At 33.9% G+C, this 17,248-nt stretch overlaps 1 protein-coding gene across 1 annotated transcript in view; it reads right to left on the bottom strand.

The window, feature by feature from the left end:
* Positions 1–474: 474 nt before the first annotated feature.
* KYNU (kynureninase) overlaps positions 475–17,248 on the bottom strand; it is a 113,540-nt gene continuing 96,766 nt past the window's right edge. Inside the window, exons 11-14 of the mRNA XM_058548614.1 lie at positions 10,145–10,197; positions 8,197–8,282; positions 2,404–2,634; positions 475–1,037 (exon numbers count right to left, since the gene is read on the bottom strand). Of these exons, the coding sequence (XP_058404597.1) occupies positions 912–1,037; positions 2,404–2,634; positions 8,197–8,282; positions 10,145–10,197 (496 nt within the window). The 3' untranslated portion in view covers positions 475–911. The remainder of the gene's footprint in view (positions 1,038–2,403; positions 2,635–8,196; positions 8,283–10,144; positions 10,198–17,248) is intronic.

The raw sequence follows: 17,248 nt of genomic DNA, 5'->3' as shown, positions 1-17,248 counted from the left end.
GATTGAAAATTGAAAGATATTTCTTCTTTCACAGATGTTAAAATATGATAAAAAAAATTGTGTATTAGAATCAATGAAATAAATACTGGTCTCTGATATTAAATATATTTCTTGGTGTGGATTGTGGCCAAAAATATTTGAAAGCCACTTCCCTAGAAAATGTATTTTCTGTTTCTTAAATTGGAGTTGGATGGAACATTGCAAAATCATACATATATCAGACTGTGCAACTACAGTGCTTATAAGAAACTCTTTGGTAAATTCAAACTAAAGTAATATTTCTCAAATTAACACAAAATTTCCACATATAGGGGCCGGTCCGGTGGCACAAGCAGTTAGGTGCGCGTGCTCCGCTCCGGCGGCCCGGGCTTCACCAGTTCGGATCCCGGGCACGCACTGACGCACTGCGTGGCAAGCCATGCTGTGGCAGCGTCCCATATAAAGTAGAGGAAGATGGGCACAGATGTTAGCCCAGGGCTAATATTCCTCAGCAAAAAAAAAAAAAGAGGAGGATTGGCATATGTTAGCTCAGGGCCGATCTTCCTCACACACAAAAAAATTTCCACATATATTATGAAGTTATCAGTCAAATTATAAATTAAACCAACAAAAACATTTCACTGACCATGAAATGTGACATGACCAAGAAATTTCACTACCAAGACTATGTACATAATATTTGGACTAATGAAGACTTTGATCCATCAAACAGCAAGAAATTGGACAGCTATGTGGATTCCTCAGTACCACAGGCTCAAAAAAATTATGTTTTTCTGTAAAATATACAATTCATTGCCAGTTATGTGAAATCAGTTCTGAAATACTTTCAATAATTAAAACTTGAATAATAATAATAAAATAACCACATCGACTTTCAGTATTATTTACTCAAGCTCTTCTAGAAAACACAGCTATTTTTTCGTTTCCGCAGAATCAAGTACAGAAGAGAGCAGACTGATAAATTTATAGACATCATGGAAAGAATTGTAGAGAGGAACCGGAGCCACTCGGATGCCATCTGGCTCCCGCTTGTCACACTGTGGGGGGAAAAAAGCCACAATAATGTTAGCATTATTCACTTAATAAAATTTACATTCCAGATAAACTTACATAAAGCAGTGATGCTGATTTCCCTAGAACTTAGTTTATAAGCAAATTTTTATCACTTTAAGTAAAACATAGTGTTTTTCTGTTATTTAATAATAATTAAAATATTAATGGATTCTTACATGAATATCTAAAGTACTTTCCTGAAGTCCACTCAGCAATCATCTTCTTTAAGCATTCAAAAGATCATATACACAATTTATTTATGGGGATACCCTGCAGAGACTGGAATCTTGGACATATTGAAGTGAACGAGAACCTCACAGTGATCTGGCGAGTTTTAGTCAATTATCGTACATTTAATTCTCTAATCTGTAATCTTGCAGGTAAGGAGTTGTCTACAGCCCTGGGAATGCTGAAATGTCATGAAATGGGCCCAGACAATTTGGCCTGGCCTGAAGATCCCTATGACTATCTTTAAGAAACACCTACTCCAGGCTAAACAACATAGTAAATGGTTTACGTGTGCTGGTCCATTTAATTCTCATAATAACTTTTTGAGGTGAGTATTATTGCACTCAAAATACAGATGGGAAATCTCAAGCCAATAGATGTTAACTAACTTTCCCAGGAGCACATAGCTTGGAAATAGTAGATCTTAATTTGGAATGCTGATATTCTGATTTGTGTCTCAGGAATCTGGGGTAACCTCTCCTAAAGTTTTGGAGGACCGCAGAAGTAGAGCAGTTCCTAAATTACATCATTGGAAATACATTATCACCATTTTTTCCTGAAATTATTCCATTGGCATTTAGTAAGTAGTTCTCTTCAAGAGACTAAGAAGACTATTTAGGCCCAACAGTTAAAAAAATTTATTCCATACAATGTTAACACTCCTAAGACGTGTCTACACACCTTTTTTGACTTGTAACAAGATTGAAAATAACTTAGTTCAATCAAACAACTAAATAAGACTGACTTCTTTTCCCCCCTCCACTATATTGATTCTACTTATTCAATAAATATATATTGGGGTTTTCACTAGTGAAAACATGTCCTCGTTGATTATGAAGAAACAATTTTTTCCGTTCAAACTGTAATAAAAAGAATGAACAAATTACATAACACTGTTTCCTATATCCAAAATTTGTGTTTTCTTCTCTTTTATCAGAAATGACAGATCTCTATGCCCTTCAGTTAGCACAGTACTGAATACTTAGTTGGCACTTAATTTATCCTCATTAACTGACTGATGTGAAATAACACGCAACAGTGAATAAGCCAAAGAATCCAAATTTTATACCAAACACGCAACCCATAGAGAAAACTCGGCAGCAAAGTAAGAGATATACTTACAACCACTCCTCTCTTTCCCAGGTTTTGGAATACATATGTCATTGGAGCAGAAAATGTTAGCGTCAGCTGGCAGCCACGATCCTCTATACTGGATGGCGTAATGATGTTCACAACTGGTTTCTTGGTTTCTGCTCTATCATTGCTACGGTAGTGCTTGATCATGTATTCCAGATAACCAGTTAGCAAAATAGATTTTCTCCTCAATGCTTTCATAGTTGCTTGCCTAAAGATCTGCAGAATGAGAAACAATCAGCTTAACAGTGTCTTGCTGATTTACAAAGAAGCAAAAATTAACTGTTAAGTCATGCATAAAAAAGGAAATGCCTACTTTTCACCTTTCCAATGAATGTCCCATTTTAGATAATCTTTTTGCAAAAACATGTCCTCTTTTAAATGATTTGCCATTAAAGACTGAATGCAGAGTTTTCATGACAGAAAAACTGTCCAAATGTCATTAAACAGTACTTGCAAAAGAAGAAATAAATAGTTTAATATAATGTTTCTTTAGCCAGCCCTGGTGGTCTAGTGGTTAAGATTCAGCACTCTCACCTCCCCAGCCCGGGTTCATTTCCCGATCAGGGAACCACACCACCTGTCTGTCAGTTGTCATACTGTGGGGGCTGAGTGTTGCTGTGATGTGCTGAAAGCTGTGCCACTGAGATTTCAGGTACCAGCAGGGTCACCCATGGTGGACGGGTTTCAGCAGATCTTCCAGAGTAAGACAGTCTAGGAACAAGGACCTGGCCACCCATTTCCGAAAAGATTGGCCATGAAAACCCTGTGACTACAGCAGAGCATTGTCTGATATAGTGCAGGAAGTGAGAGGATGGTGCAAAAGACCAGGTAGGGTTCCCATCTGCTATACACAGGGTCGCTAGGAGTTGGAATCAACTCCACGGCACTAACAACAACAAGAATGTTCCTTCACGGTTATTTTAAATTAGCTTAGTATAATTAGTATAAGTAAAACATACCTTAATAAATGCATTTAAATATCATAGTATTCAAACTTTTTCCTTAAAACTATTTTATACAATCATAATCAAGAAGTCTTTCTTCTATAGTGATATAAAATTTGTTTGCTCCACAAAACAGTGCAATAAAAGCAAAACATGCTGTATATGTGGAAGGCAGTGTTACCAATATTATTTCTAATTGCTTTGCCAATTACTAAATCTCCCCTAGTTTAACAGTAAGAAAAAAGCAGTTAAATAAAATAGCTAAGTTTTGTCAGATAAGGAAGCAAAAAAGTTAGATAACACATTTATTAGTAGTGAAGCATTGGGCTTTCTTCCTTCTTTCATCTATTTTTCCCCCGCTAAACTCCAGCACTGGTGTGAAACCACTGCCATTTGCTGCCTGAGGTGTCTTCTACTAAGGTGAGTGACAAGGGCACACAATAACCAGTGTCGGAACATTAGAGGTCAGAACAGACATGCTTTTCTAGCTTATCTCTTAAGGTCAAGTAGAGTATAAAAATACATCCTACATATAAGAACTGAATGAACTGCAAACAGAGTGTGATGCCCCGCATGCCTCTTAATGCTCCTTTTCTGTATCGTGTTACGCCACAGAGTAAAAAGATAGGGTCGTTCGGTGATATCTAGACTTTATGAAGTCTGTGTGAAAATAGTTATTTCTGTATATACCCATGGCATGTGTGGGCAGGCTAATAGGGCTCAAAACATTTGGGCATGGATTTTCTTGACCTGTATTGCATGGAGACTGTGGATTTGGCTAAAGGAAAGGGTAGGAGTTGTATTGAAGGTAATAGTTTCTAAGGAAGAGAGGAGAAACAGAGGACAGAATAATTGTCTTTCTCCCCAACCAGACCTCACAGACTACGTCTGCAGCCTGGGAGGAGGGTCAGCAGCCAGGAGAAACTGATGGTTTTGTTTCAGACAGCATCTGAGATCTGCAGTGCAAACACCACTGCTGGAAGACTCAGGCAACCCCAGTTACATGCAGTTTGGTAGGAGACCTCTCTTCATTTCCTTGTGTAGAACAAAATGTAAGTAGAATCTGACCCAATGACGACTCGAGAGCCTGGTCCAAGAACCAACATTCTCACACAGGGTAGGATCAGGGACAGGCAAGATGCAGCTCACCACTGGTTTGACTGTCAGGTTTGGAATAAAAGAATATGAGAGGAAATCTTTTCAAGCTTCTCTTTAGAGATCAATAATAATTCAAGAAAAATTTAATTAATAAATAATTCTGGGAAATGTTCTGCTTCCGCTATGTACCCCATGAGATGCAGATAGGAGCAATGCAGATAGGAGCAATTAAAAGTAGTACTTTTAATGATATTTCATTTGTATTCCCAGATTAGTAACACTGGGGAATATTACTTAAGTTTATGTCTTTTTTAAAGGAGGTTTTGCTCTTGCAGATTTCTTTGGATAACAGAAACCAAATTTTTTTAATGCAAACATCTCAATATTAACACTGTTACTCTTTGTTAATAATAAAATAATGTTTAAATATAAAACTATTTCCCACATTACAATCACAATAAGCGCAGTTGCATTCTGAGACATTCTTAAATTCTTCTCAGAGTGTGAAGTCTCTTCTGAGGCCTCATATAAAAATATTGAGGGGCTAATGGGAGTTAACAGGGAAATACAACAAATATCCTCTTTTCTTTTTTGCTTCTTATTATTTCTATGTGTTCAGTACTGAAAAAGATAATTTTTAAAATTAGAAATATGAAAAGTATAGTTTGAAAATATTCAATTTATAACAGAATTTTTGGTGGAGTTTCAACTACTTGGGTTATTTTTCTTACTGAGTAAAATGAATGCAAAGCTAGAAAAGTTAGATAAGTTTAAATAGGAAAAATAAGTACAGTATGATGTTTTCAACTGTTATATTTTTTCTCTTAAATTCTTAAAATTGGCTCCCTAATTACTTCCTGAGGACATACTTAGTACATTTCTTCTGACTTGCTGTGTATTTTAACTGAATGCTCTCATTTTGTATTTTGAAGATACTTATTTCATTATAAATTCATGTACTGACGGTCTAAAAATTGTCTACCTATTGCTACCTATAAGTATGACCCTTAAAAATACAATATAAGTATTGTTTAATTTCAAATGAGTAATTGGAAGATTGAGGGGACCTCTGAAGTAATCTGGTCCAAACATCTTCATTTAAAAATTGAGGCAAATAAATTCAAGAGTAGTTGTCACTCATTTAAAGTCACACTTAGTATCCTCATGAGGGATGGAGTATTTGCCTCCTGGTTCCTACCCTAGTGCTCTTTCCCTTGATCGACAATATTTTAAAAATTATTGTAGAAGTGATTAAGAGGCAACAATATAAAGAAAAAGACAGTTTGAGACTGATTATAAGGTGTTATTTTTAATAGTATCCATCAAATGCACATGTAATTGTAAAGAAAGCCATATTAATCTTTTAAAAAATTGTTATATTGCACAACTGAGATCATATCCATGTACCTTGATTCTTAAGTATAGAATCTCTCCTCCAGTTGGCATTTGACTATATAAAATATTTTTTGAAAGAGAAGTAGAGACGAAAGAGAAAAGTAGTTTGATTCAAGCATTTATTTCTTTCATTTACATAAACTTCAACTACCTATCTCCTATATGTAACAACTTTCATATAAGGTAAGCACCAACACAGTTAATTCACTAATGTTTATTCACATGGCAAACTCAGAAACATCTAGAAAGTAGAATATTTTAACAGTTAGGTAGAAAATGGGAAGCAATGAAATGTATTATTTTGTAACTTCAGAATTTTTGCAATTTACAATGGGGAGGAAGAATTTCGAAAAATATTTTCTTCAACATAAAGTTTGATTACCTAAAGTTAATTTTGGTTAGAACATAGCCTCAACAGTGAATGACTTAAGTCAGGTATTTTCAAGAGGCTCCAGAGAAACACTTAAGTGATAAGACATTCCAGAGAAGCGTATATCCCTCTTCTTGTGGCTTTTAGCATCCTTTTGGTAGGTTTAAGTTTAGATATTAAAGGAAAAGATAAATCAGACTTCAGATTCCAGCTGAGAATAAAAACTTTGTCTAGGTGACTCTAATACAGCGTGGTAGGGAAAATAAGAATCTGCTTCTTTCCATGGCAGAAGGGCTGAATACTGGAAGGGGAGCCACCCACTGCAGAGCACATTCCAAAGGGAGAGTGTCTAAAAGAAAATTTCTCGATATGGCTGAGCAGTCATTTGCAAAGGTAAGGAAAATCAGAGGAAATAACTTTAAGTGCTAGTTCTTTCTAAGGTATGCCTTGGTGCCTTTCTTTCTATTATCACTCATCTCCCCGATATAAACTTGCAAAGTGAGCAAAATTTGATTTTGTTTTAAAATGTTTTACAGAAGTGTTCCTCTGAATGGATATTATAAAACAATTCAAATATGAATATACGATTTGCTAAGCAGATTCCATCCCCCTCGAAACAACAAAAGAAACTTTCAAAAAAATGTATCACTGCCTGAAAAATCTTGTTACTGGGTCTATCATAACTTAAAACAAGATCAGCCCAAAGTGAAAACAGCACAAGCTCCACCTAGTGGTCAAACTGAGTAGGTGCTCTTTAAATTGGACTGAAATGAATGAGTTGATTACCACTATCTAGTGGTGAAGTTGTGTAAAAACGGAGGACCTTGACGCTGCCGTCCAGTGGCCAAAATGAGAAACTGCTATATGTTCACAGAATCCTAGAATTTTAGGTTTAGAAGAGATTTTGGAAGTCTTTATCCAGTCACTCCTACCGGAACGCTCCACAACAGGATTTCCTAAAATGTTATAAACTAGATTATTTTAGGAGGCTTTAAAAAAAACCAAATTTTTATTTTAATAGCTATATATTTAAAATCTCTATTAGAACTATATGTGTATATTTACTTAAAATATATTTTACTTGTATGTATATAAAATATATATTTCCTTAATATATGTATTATTATTAAATTTTATGTAATTATTAACAATATATATTTACTTAAATAAATTTAGTCTCACCCTGAAATTAATATCCAAATAATTAGTTATGATATAGATAGATATATAGAAAAACAAACTGATTATTTGGATCTTATTATTTAGGGTTAGATATTAACTATCTTAAGTAAAAATATGAATGAATTTAAAGAAAAACATTGAGCAGGTAATAGTAGAGATTATACATGGATATAAAGGCATAAAAACCCCACTTAAAAAAAAACCCCACCCTACCTCATGAGACAACCCTACTCAATCTTTGGTTTACTCTGACTATTCATAGTTTGTTTTTTTTCCCTTAAAGTAAGTTTTCCTATAGCTTTGTCACACGGCATTTTGTAAGTTCATTGATTCACAGAACTAACTAGAAGAAATAGAGTTCCCGGTAACCACAATAATGTCCAGCACACAGTACTTTCTTAATAAATAAATGTTGAATGAGTGAATTAATAAAGAATTAAATATTGTATGCTTATTTTGTGTATATCGATACCAACAGAAGATTAAATAACTTATTCAGGTTCATGCAAATTCTAAGTGGAACTAAAAATACCTCTCCCCAGGTCAGTTCCATTTAACATTTATCCAGTGCCAACAATGTGCCATGCACTGTGGTAGGGGCTGGAGAAATAAATAAAAGGTGACAATTAGCACATGGTCATTGTCCTAAAGGAGAACACTGACCTTTGCCCATTGGTCATGCACGATGCACACTTATAATCTTGCTGATTACCAGAGAAAGTACTACATGTCACAATCAGGTAAAGAAAAAGGTAAAGATGTGGGAAAGTTGAAGCATAGATCACTTACCTCTAAACTAGCCTGTAAGGAACAGACCAGAAAAATGGGAGGATTGGAAATTCGGAATCCATTGACCCCAGGGATTAACTGCAGTTCTGAAAAATTAATATCATGTCATTTTTACAGAATATATCTTAAAAAGTATCCTTTATGGATTTTTTTATGACAGTAAAGTAGTGGAGAGAAAAAAATATGACAAAAATTTTTATTCCTAATATTTCTGAGATATTTAAGAGAAACTTTATAGACCTAAAATACTGGCATCTTTCCCCTTTGCCTGCAATTTCTGTCTTCCCTGTTCCCACCTTCTTAGCAGCCTACCAAACACTAGAGCCCTTAGAAACAAGATAAAAATACCTCTCCTTGAAACTTTTCTGGGCCCCACCTATGCCCTCCCAATGCCAAGCTAGCGTTCCTTCTTCTGTCCCATCTTTGCTTTTCTATTATGAGACAAGGTCAATGAGAGGAAAACATCAAGATTTGAATGGCTTGTAATTGTAATGTCACCCAAAGGCGGAATATGAATGAAATGACCTGTGAATGGGACTTTTAGCACTAGGATTATTAGGTCAAGTGGCTTCTCTTAGAGACAAAAAAAAAAGGCTTTTTAAAAAATATCTGCCTAAGTATGACACATTAAAAAGGCAAATTAATAGAAGATATTATCCTAATTACAATTAATTAGATAGAATAGTAGCAAATTAAATCCAATAAAGATTGCTAGTTAGAGATCAAACTAAAACTAAGACTGACTAAAAGAATGTTGGAATATTCTGAGTCTTTAGAGATTCATCTAATCCTGAGGTAGGCAAACTATGTCTTGTGGGCCAAATCTGGCCCACCACTTGTTTTTGTAAGTAAAGTTTTATTGGAACATAGCCACATTCATTTATGTGTGTCTATGACTGCTTTGCCACTACAATGGCCAAGTTGAGTATTTGCCTCAGAGACAGTATAGCCCCCAAAGTTTAAAGTATCTCCTAGTCTGGCCCTTCACAGAAAAACTTTGCCCAACCTGATCTAATCCGATTCTCTCATTTACAGATAAAAAAACCCATCATAAGGAATTTAAGTAACTGGCATAATAACGGAGCTAATTATTTCAGCAGCGAAGATAAACTACAGGTTTCCGTATTTGACTGGAAGAGGCCATCTTGATCCTTGGCATCTTGGTTGTTGCAAAAAGGAACATATTTAAAATAGTATCTCAGGATTGGAAGTAATCTAAAGGATTGAGTTTAAGTTGAACTCTGAAAACATTTACAAAGCTTTCTGTATCTCACGGGATTGAAGAATAGAGTCACTCAGGAGAAAGTAGGGCAGTTTGGGAGCCCCTTACGCACAGTGTACTTTCATTTCTACCCACTGGGGTTTAACCACCATGGTTTGATATATGACAAAAGGAGGAAAATTTGGGTAAAGAGAGAGATAAAAATGAAATTTATTAAATAGCACTCTTATGTGCTACTCGATTTACAGCTTTGAACTTGTCTTACCCTCAAATTAAACCCTGAAATAGATATTATTATTTATATTAGATATGTAAGAAGGAAAAAAATCCCCAGATGATATAACTTGTGTAGCATCACAAAATGACTAAGCAGCAAAGTGGGATTGACACCTAAATCTCTCTGGGTCTGATTCCAAGCCCAAAATTCCTTCCTGTCCTCACTGCCTGATGCCTTGGGTCCTCCATATTGATGAGATCTGAGTCTTGCACAATAGATTTCACATTCTCTTATCTCTCTACAAAGGGATAGATTCAAAATCATGCTAAAATCTACAAACACTTAGTCTTACACTCTGGAAATGTCACTTCTTATTTTAAGAATTCTCAGTGGCATTTTCAAAGTGCACTCTCCATGAGCCATGTATATTACGTATCATACAAAGACAGATGAAAATTGAAATAAAGGTAAAATAAAATGACTTGTGAAGTAAAATTGAATACACTCACTGTTATCCATCTTAAATCTGGTGCTGAGTTCATGGCCAAACCATCCCACTAACCTAAAATATGAACAACAACATTAGATATTTTAGTCTACAAAAATAACCACAATTAATATAGGAATCTGGGGGCTACATATTAAAACCATTTGTGATATGATTCATCAAATACATAAGATATAAATGCTATATGATATCATAAGGAAATTAATATTTGCAACCTTATCAAAAATGAGGATAAAATCAATTTACTCATATTACTAGTTATATTATTTTTGTGAAATTAAATCATCTAAAGAGCTATATATAATGATCTTTTTCTTGTTTAAAATAAAATAAGATGAAAAAAATTTAGTTTTTCTTCGATTTTTAAAACAAAGGTAAAAGCTCAAAAAGGAAAAGCAATTAGTACAATAATATATTTTTCACAATAGGATTCAAAAAGGGAAATGGTACAAAAATAACCTATATAATTGTTGAAAATTTTTGAATAATTTCTTAAAGAAATTGGTTACTTTCATATTTTAATAAGAATGTTAATTGGTCAGACATAAAATACTAAGTGTATAGGAAAAATCATACATGTCTGTGTGCATACTACATGAAAAACATTACAAAATAATTCAAAGAAAAATATAAAATTTGAGAAAGAGTAATACAATTTCCTGATAATCAATTCTCCCTAAATAATTTTTTAGTTTTAATGCTGCCAAAATAAAAAATTCCAAAGCACTTTTTTTGGAACTTGGCAAAATGTTTTTGAGTTTATATAGAAAATATAATTGAGAATAATGAATTTTTAAGTAGAAGACTATAAAGGTGAATGGGCTACATATTATATAGCATATTAAAAAATTCATTAAATGAATGAACATAGTACTGGTAAAAGAAGCATCAAGGAGACAAATGGAACATGACAGAAAATATAAAAATGGTCCTCAGATCATATAACAATTTAATAAGTGATAATTATGACATTTCAAAAAATGCAAAGATGAAGAAAATATATTCACATATTTATACGGTTTTTAAAAGAGAAATTTCTAACTATAAAAACAAAAGAAAATATACAGGAACATATCAATAGATTCATAAACACTTAAAATTCTGTATTAAAAAGACAGACAAGGGGCTGGCCCGGTGGCGCAAGCAGTTAAGTGCGCACACTCTGCTGCGGCGGCCCGGGGTTCACCAGTTCGGATCCCGGGCCGACGCACCGCTTGTCAAGCCACGCTGTGGCGGCATCCCATATAAAGTGAAGGAAGATAGACATGGATGTTAGCCCAGGGCCAGTCTTCCTCGGCAAAAAGAGGAAGATTGTCATGGATGTTAGCTCAGGGCTGATCTTTCTCACAAAAAAAAAAAAAAAAGACAAAATTTAAAAGGCAAACCAATGATGGGGAAAAGGGTGCTACTTGCCTTATATGAAATGGTTTTCACCAAGTCATTTCATCAGAAAAAGGGCAATGTCCTAAAAGCTACAGCAATAGAACACAGACAGGGCATTTATAAAAGGAGAAACGCAAATGCCCCTCGAATTCAGGAAAACACCCTCAATTTCAGTAATAATTAAAAATATGAAATAACATAAAGATGAGACCATATTTCATATACCAAACTGGCAACGTCATTTAAAAATTATGACGCCTATTTTCATCAAAGATTCAAAAAAAAAGGAAATGAGACCTTTGTCTAATCATGAGAATAATAATAAAACTTGTGTAGAGTACAGTTTAAGAATACATATGAAAGATATGTATAATTTTCTATCCCATTACTTTTACTCTTTCCAATTTATCCAAAGGACCATTTGGATTACACTATTTGGAGTACACTAAGATATATGTACTAGGGCAATTAGCACAATACTATTTCTGGTGTCAAAGCAACCTAAATAACTTGAAAAAGAGAATTAATAAAATAAATTATACTATTTTTATATGATGGAATACTCTGTAGCCATTATAAAAATTCTATTTAAAAGAATATATATTTAGGGAGCCAGCCTGGTGGCATAGCGGTTAAGTGCACACGCTCCACTGCTGGCGGCCCGGGTTTGGATCCTGGGCACGCACTGAGACACACCCTGTCAAGCCACGGTGTGGCAGCATCCCATATAAAGTGGAGGAAGATGGGCACAGATGTTAGCCCAGGGCCAGTCTTCCTCAGCAAAAAGAGGAGGATTGTCATGGATGTTAGCTCAGGGCTGATCTTTCTCACACACACACACACACTATATATATACATATTTAAATAGAATAAAATGCATACACAATATTTATAGTATTATTCCAATTTTAGAACAGTAAAATATAATGTATGCATTTATATGTAACAATGGCCAAAATGTTAAAAGTTTTAATTTCTGTTTTATTCATAGCTGTGTTTTCCAGAATTTTCTAAAGAGGCTGTGTTGTTCTTGCATCAAAGAAAAGTTCTAGTTATAATTTTAATCCATATTCATTAGTTCAAGCTTTCTTTAATTCTAAAAATTAGGTTATTTTGTACATCTCGTATACATATATTTTTACATAGAATTAGTCAGCAAAGTCTGATTAATTATGTAAAATGATTAATCTTTTTACCCTACCACTTAAAAAAAATTATATAAAATTATATAGCTTCCCTTTACTTCAAGGGAAAAATTTAACACATCAGCCCTTTCAAAAAATTTATAGCATATCATACCTTTCAAAACTTATTTCTAATATTTTTTCTCTCATTTCAAATCATTCTTTCTCAAAATCTATCAAACAGCACTTCCCTCACCCCGGTTTTCTGCCTGAAATGCTGACATGGGTAGAAGCTGCATATGAGGAATTAAAGAAAAGAATCAGGGCAGAATGGTGAAAGCCCAAGGATATAATATCTAAGGAAATTCCAGTAAAAATGTACTTTCTGAAGTGAAGGTAAGGTTCTCCAATTTGAATTTCGAAAGCTATACCTTTGATACAATCACAGGTAAAGAACAGGGGCGAGCAGGGTCATTTTCAGAATGGCTGCTGTGTTAGGTCTTATGCAGAAAAGGAGAGGAGGCATAGCCATAAGAAGAATCAAGAGGATCCCAAAGAGCTGGAAACACATAGCTAGAGAATGAGAAACCTGAAAGACTACTTTGCCTTCTCCCCTAACCTTCAGTTTAGGTCTCTCCCCTAAATTGCTGATCTAGGAAAATTCAACTCATTCAATGATAAGCAATGAAAAAGGAACTGGGTATTGCACTGCCACAAAGATTCTACATGAAAAATGTAGAAATAGCAAAATCTATCCACAAGTGAAAAACATGCACCGGAAAAAGGTTGCCAGACATCTGATGAAAATGTAAAGCAAATGAATAAAGCAATAGAAACTAAATGAAATAATATTCCAAATGATGAAAAAATACCAAGTAGAAATGCAGAAATAGGACTGATACACCTTGATAATAGGAGGGATGAAAATAAGCTTGTAGAAATCAAGAAAGAATTAGAAAAGAAAAATAAAACACATAAAAGAAATGAAGAATTTGAATGAATGCAAGGAAGTCAGGAAACTATGGAAAAGATAGCAAGGGGCAGAGGATAGTTGTGAGAAAAAATAAACAAAAAGAAAAAGAAAAAAGAAAGATTTAGAATAGTTTAGAGAGAAAATGATAAATATAATAAGAAGACAAAGAAGTTCTATCATAGCCCAAGTGAATTTCCAAAGAAGAAAAGAAAAAAATGGAAGAACTTTTTAAAAAGTTATAATTCAAGACAACTTTGATTAAATAAAAAATGATTTGAATCTACATATTGAAAAAACACAACATTGTCTGAGCAAGTTGAGAGGAATTAATCCAAAGTGTTCAATTTTGTCTATAACTTATTCAAGTTATCGGATTTTAAGGATAAAGGAAAAAAATTGTGGTTTCAGGCAAAAAGGTGAAGACAGAATAAAGGAAAAAACATCAGATTGGCTTCAAATTTATCAAATGCTGGGGCTGGCCTGGTGGCGCAAGCAGTTAAGTGTGCATGCTCCGCTGCGGTGGCCCGGGGTTAACCGGTTCGGATCCCAGGGGTGCACCGACGCACTGCTTGTCAGGGCATGCTGTGGCAGCGTCCCATATAAAGTGGAGGAAGATGGGCACAGATGTTAGCCCAGGGCCAGTCTTCCTCAGCAAAAAAAAAGAGGAGGATTGGCAGATGTTAGCACAGGGCTGATCTTCCTCACACACACACACAAAAAATTATCAAATGCAACCATTCAATGACAGAAAATAATGTAAAAATACCTACATAATACTCAAAGAAAAAGAGGAAAACATAATGCACGAATATTAGGTTTAGATAAACCAAACTGTATAAAAGTTATTGGTGTTGATCAGGTAAGAATTTGGCTAATATATTTCTCATGAATTCTTCATGAAAATCTACCTGAGAGTGAACTTCAAGTCATCAAGAGATGACTGGGGAAATTATGACAAAAAGATATGTGGTGACTATTGAATGTATTTAATTCTACGACTGAGATTAAGCAAATGTGGAGATTAAGGTGACAGAACATAATGAAAGAAAATGTTATATGACAGTGTAAAAACGAACAATTGGCAAAAGGCGGGAAGTAAAGTAATTTCACTAATCATCTATAATTTAAACTTGACAGATCAAGTAATTGAAGTATAATCAGATCTAAGAATACAAAGTAAACACCAAGAAAGTCAAAATTCACTAAATCATGGGGTGGTAGGAGGTTAGGCAGAAGGAAGAGGAAATCTGCTACATATATCGTTGCCCATGGAAGGGAACTATTAAAAGAAAGAAGATAAAATTTTAATTAAAATCTTCCTAAATGTCATAACTATTAACTGAAAAGTGAAGACCAAAAAAACAAAACAAATCTCATGTTGAAAGACTTTAGGGCCGGCAGGGTGGCACAGGCCGTTAAGTGCACGTGCTCTGCTGTGGCGGCCCGGGGTTCGCCGGTTCAGATCCCGGGTGCGCACTGACGCACCACTTGTCAAGCCATGCTGTGGCGGCGTCCCATATAAAGTGGAGGAAGATGGGCATGGATGTTAGCCCAGGGCCAGTCTTCCTCAGCAAAAAGAGGAGGATTGGCAGATGTTAGCTCAGGGCCAATCTTCCTCACATAAAAAAAAAAAAGAAAGACTTTAAAAGCTCTAGAAACAGACAACAGGACATTAAATGACATTGAATTAAGACCAGACATAGCTGTCAAAGCAATAAAAGTCGATAGGTTTAATTCACACATTGCAAGGCAAAGTTATCAGATTATACCACAAATCAAAGAGAATCAGTAAAATGAGTGATTCAGAAAGAAATAAAATAAAAGGATGAGCACAGGTATAAATGGAAAATGCAAAAATATAGCAAGTGTGAATGTAATCTTTATATCAGACAAGATGTAAATCAGACCAAAAAGAGTTGCACAATTTGAAGTACAATTTATAATACTAGTGAATTAAGCTAATTTACAGTAAAGATAAAACACTTATGAATTTCTAGACATCACGTAACAGAGCAGCAACACTCACAAAGTAGAAGTCACAGAAGCTACAAGGAGAGAGAGAAATATCCTATGGTCGAAGCATTTTATTAACTTCTCTGAGTCTATGATAGATCAAGTGGACAAAAATATCAATTAAGAAGGTAAATCTAATTGATTAATGTCTATTGCTTTGCCCTGAAATACAGATTATAGCTTTTTTAGAAGTGCTCATAAAATATTGACTATAACTAACCACAAAAAAACCTTAATATTTCTAAAGTGGATATAGTGCTGACTATATTTTCTGATTGCCATCCAATAAAACTAACAATTAATAAGAAACACACAAAACAAAGATACTTGATTACCTGGCAAGTTAAAATAAAATTTATCTCAAATTACTTTTATGATCAAACTGAATTGGTAGAATTTCTTTCAAAGAATGATAATGAAAACACTATAGATTAATATCTTGGGATATTACCAGAATAGTGCATAGAGAAAACTTCAGAGCTTTAAATTTCAGAGCAACAAAAAAATTAAAATATTAAAGCAAATAAATCAATAATAAGTTATAAAGAACAAGAAAATAAACTGAAATAAAGCAGTAATATGCAATTGATAAAGATAAAAGTTGGAATTAACAGTTAGATAACATAAAATAAGTTACATTGATACTTAAATAAAAAATCAATTTGTGGGAGGAAGAGAGATATCAGTCAATTGAGAAAACACAAGACAGTGTAGCTGTGAAAAATAAAACCTTATGAGAAGGGATAATCACCAAATAGGGAAAAGGAAGGGCATCATAAGAGGTAGAGAGCTAAAATCAATTTTAAAACCTAGATAAAAGGGATAATTTTCTAAGAGAATGTTATTTATCGAAACTAATACCAAAAGAGAAAGAAAATCTAAACCAACAGATTTTAACAGAAGAAGTAAAGAAATGTCTCAAACATCTAAAACTCATAAAAGAAAGTGGTCTCAGAGGGAAATTCTGCCAACACTTTTCAGAGTAGAAAATTCCAATGCTATTTAAAGTATTTCAGAGTATAAAAAACAAAACCAAAACAAAAAAGTGGTATGGGAGAGATTTCCATTTTTTTGAAACAAATATATTAATATAAAACCAGGTTAGAATTGCACACAAAGAAATCACAAGCCAATTTGACTTAACAATCTTAAAACAAAAATTAAAAAAGAGCAATTTTAACAGGATATTAAAATAATAATGTGTTAGGAACAGCAGAGTTTATATAAGAAATGCAAGAATGGCTCTATATTAGTAAATTTATTAATATATAATTCATTATATTAATAAAGCTAAAAAGAAAATCATAGGATCATCTACATATACCTTGTAAAGACATTTTCAATGTTGTGCAACTATTCTTAACTAAAAACAAATCTAAACTGAAAAAAATAGTAATAGGAAGATACGTAATTGCAATTAAATATATCTATGTCAGCCTAAAAGTTAAACTTGGACTTCATGGAGAAACACCAAATGTACTTTCATTAATACTAAGGTTTTACGGTTATGAAAATTGGAAAAGAGGAAGTAAATTATCACTATTTTCAAATTGTATAATTTTATACCTGGTATGAACAAAAAGATAATTTAGTATGGTAGCCTAGTATGAAA

The sequence above is a fragment of the Diceros bicornis genome, chromosome 10 (genome assembly GCF_020826845.1).
Source record: "Diceros bicornis minor isolate mBicDic1 chromosome 10, mDicBic1.mat.cur, whole genome shotgun sequence".
Classification (NCBI taxonomy): domain Eukaryota; kingdom Metazoa; phylum Chordata; class Mammalia; order Perissodactyla; family Rhinocerotidae; genus Diceros; species Diceros bicornis.
The sequence above is the reverse complement of the archived record's forward strand: the minus strand, read 5'-3'. Positions and strand labels throughout refer to the sequence as shown.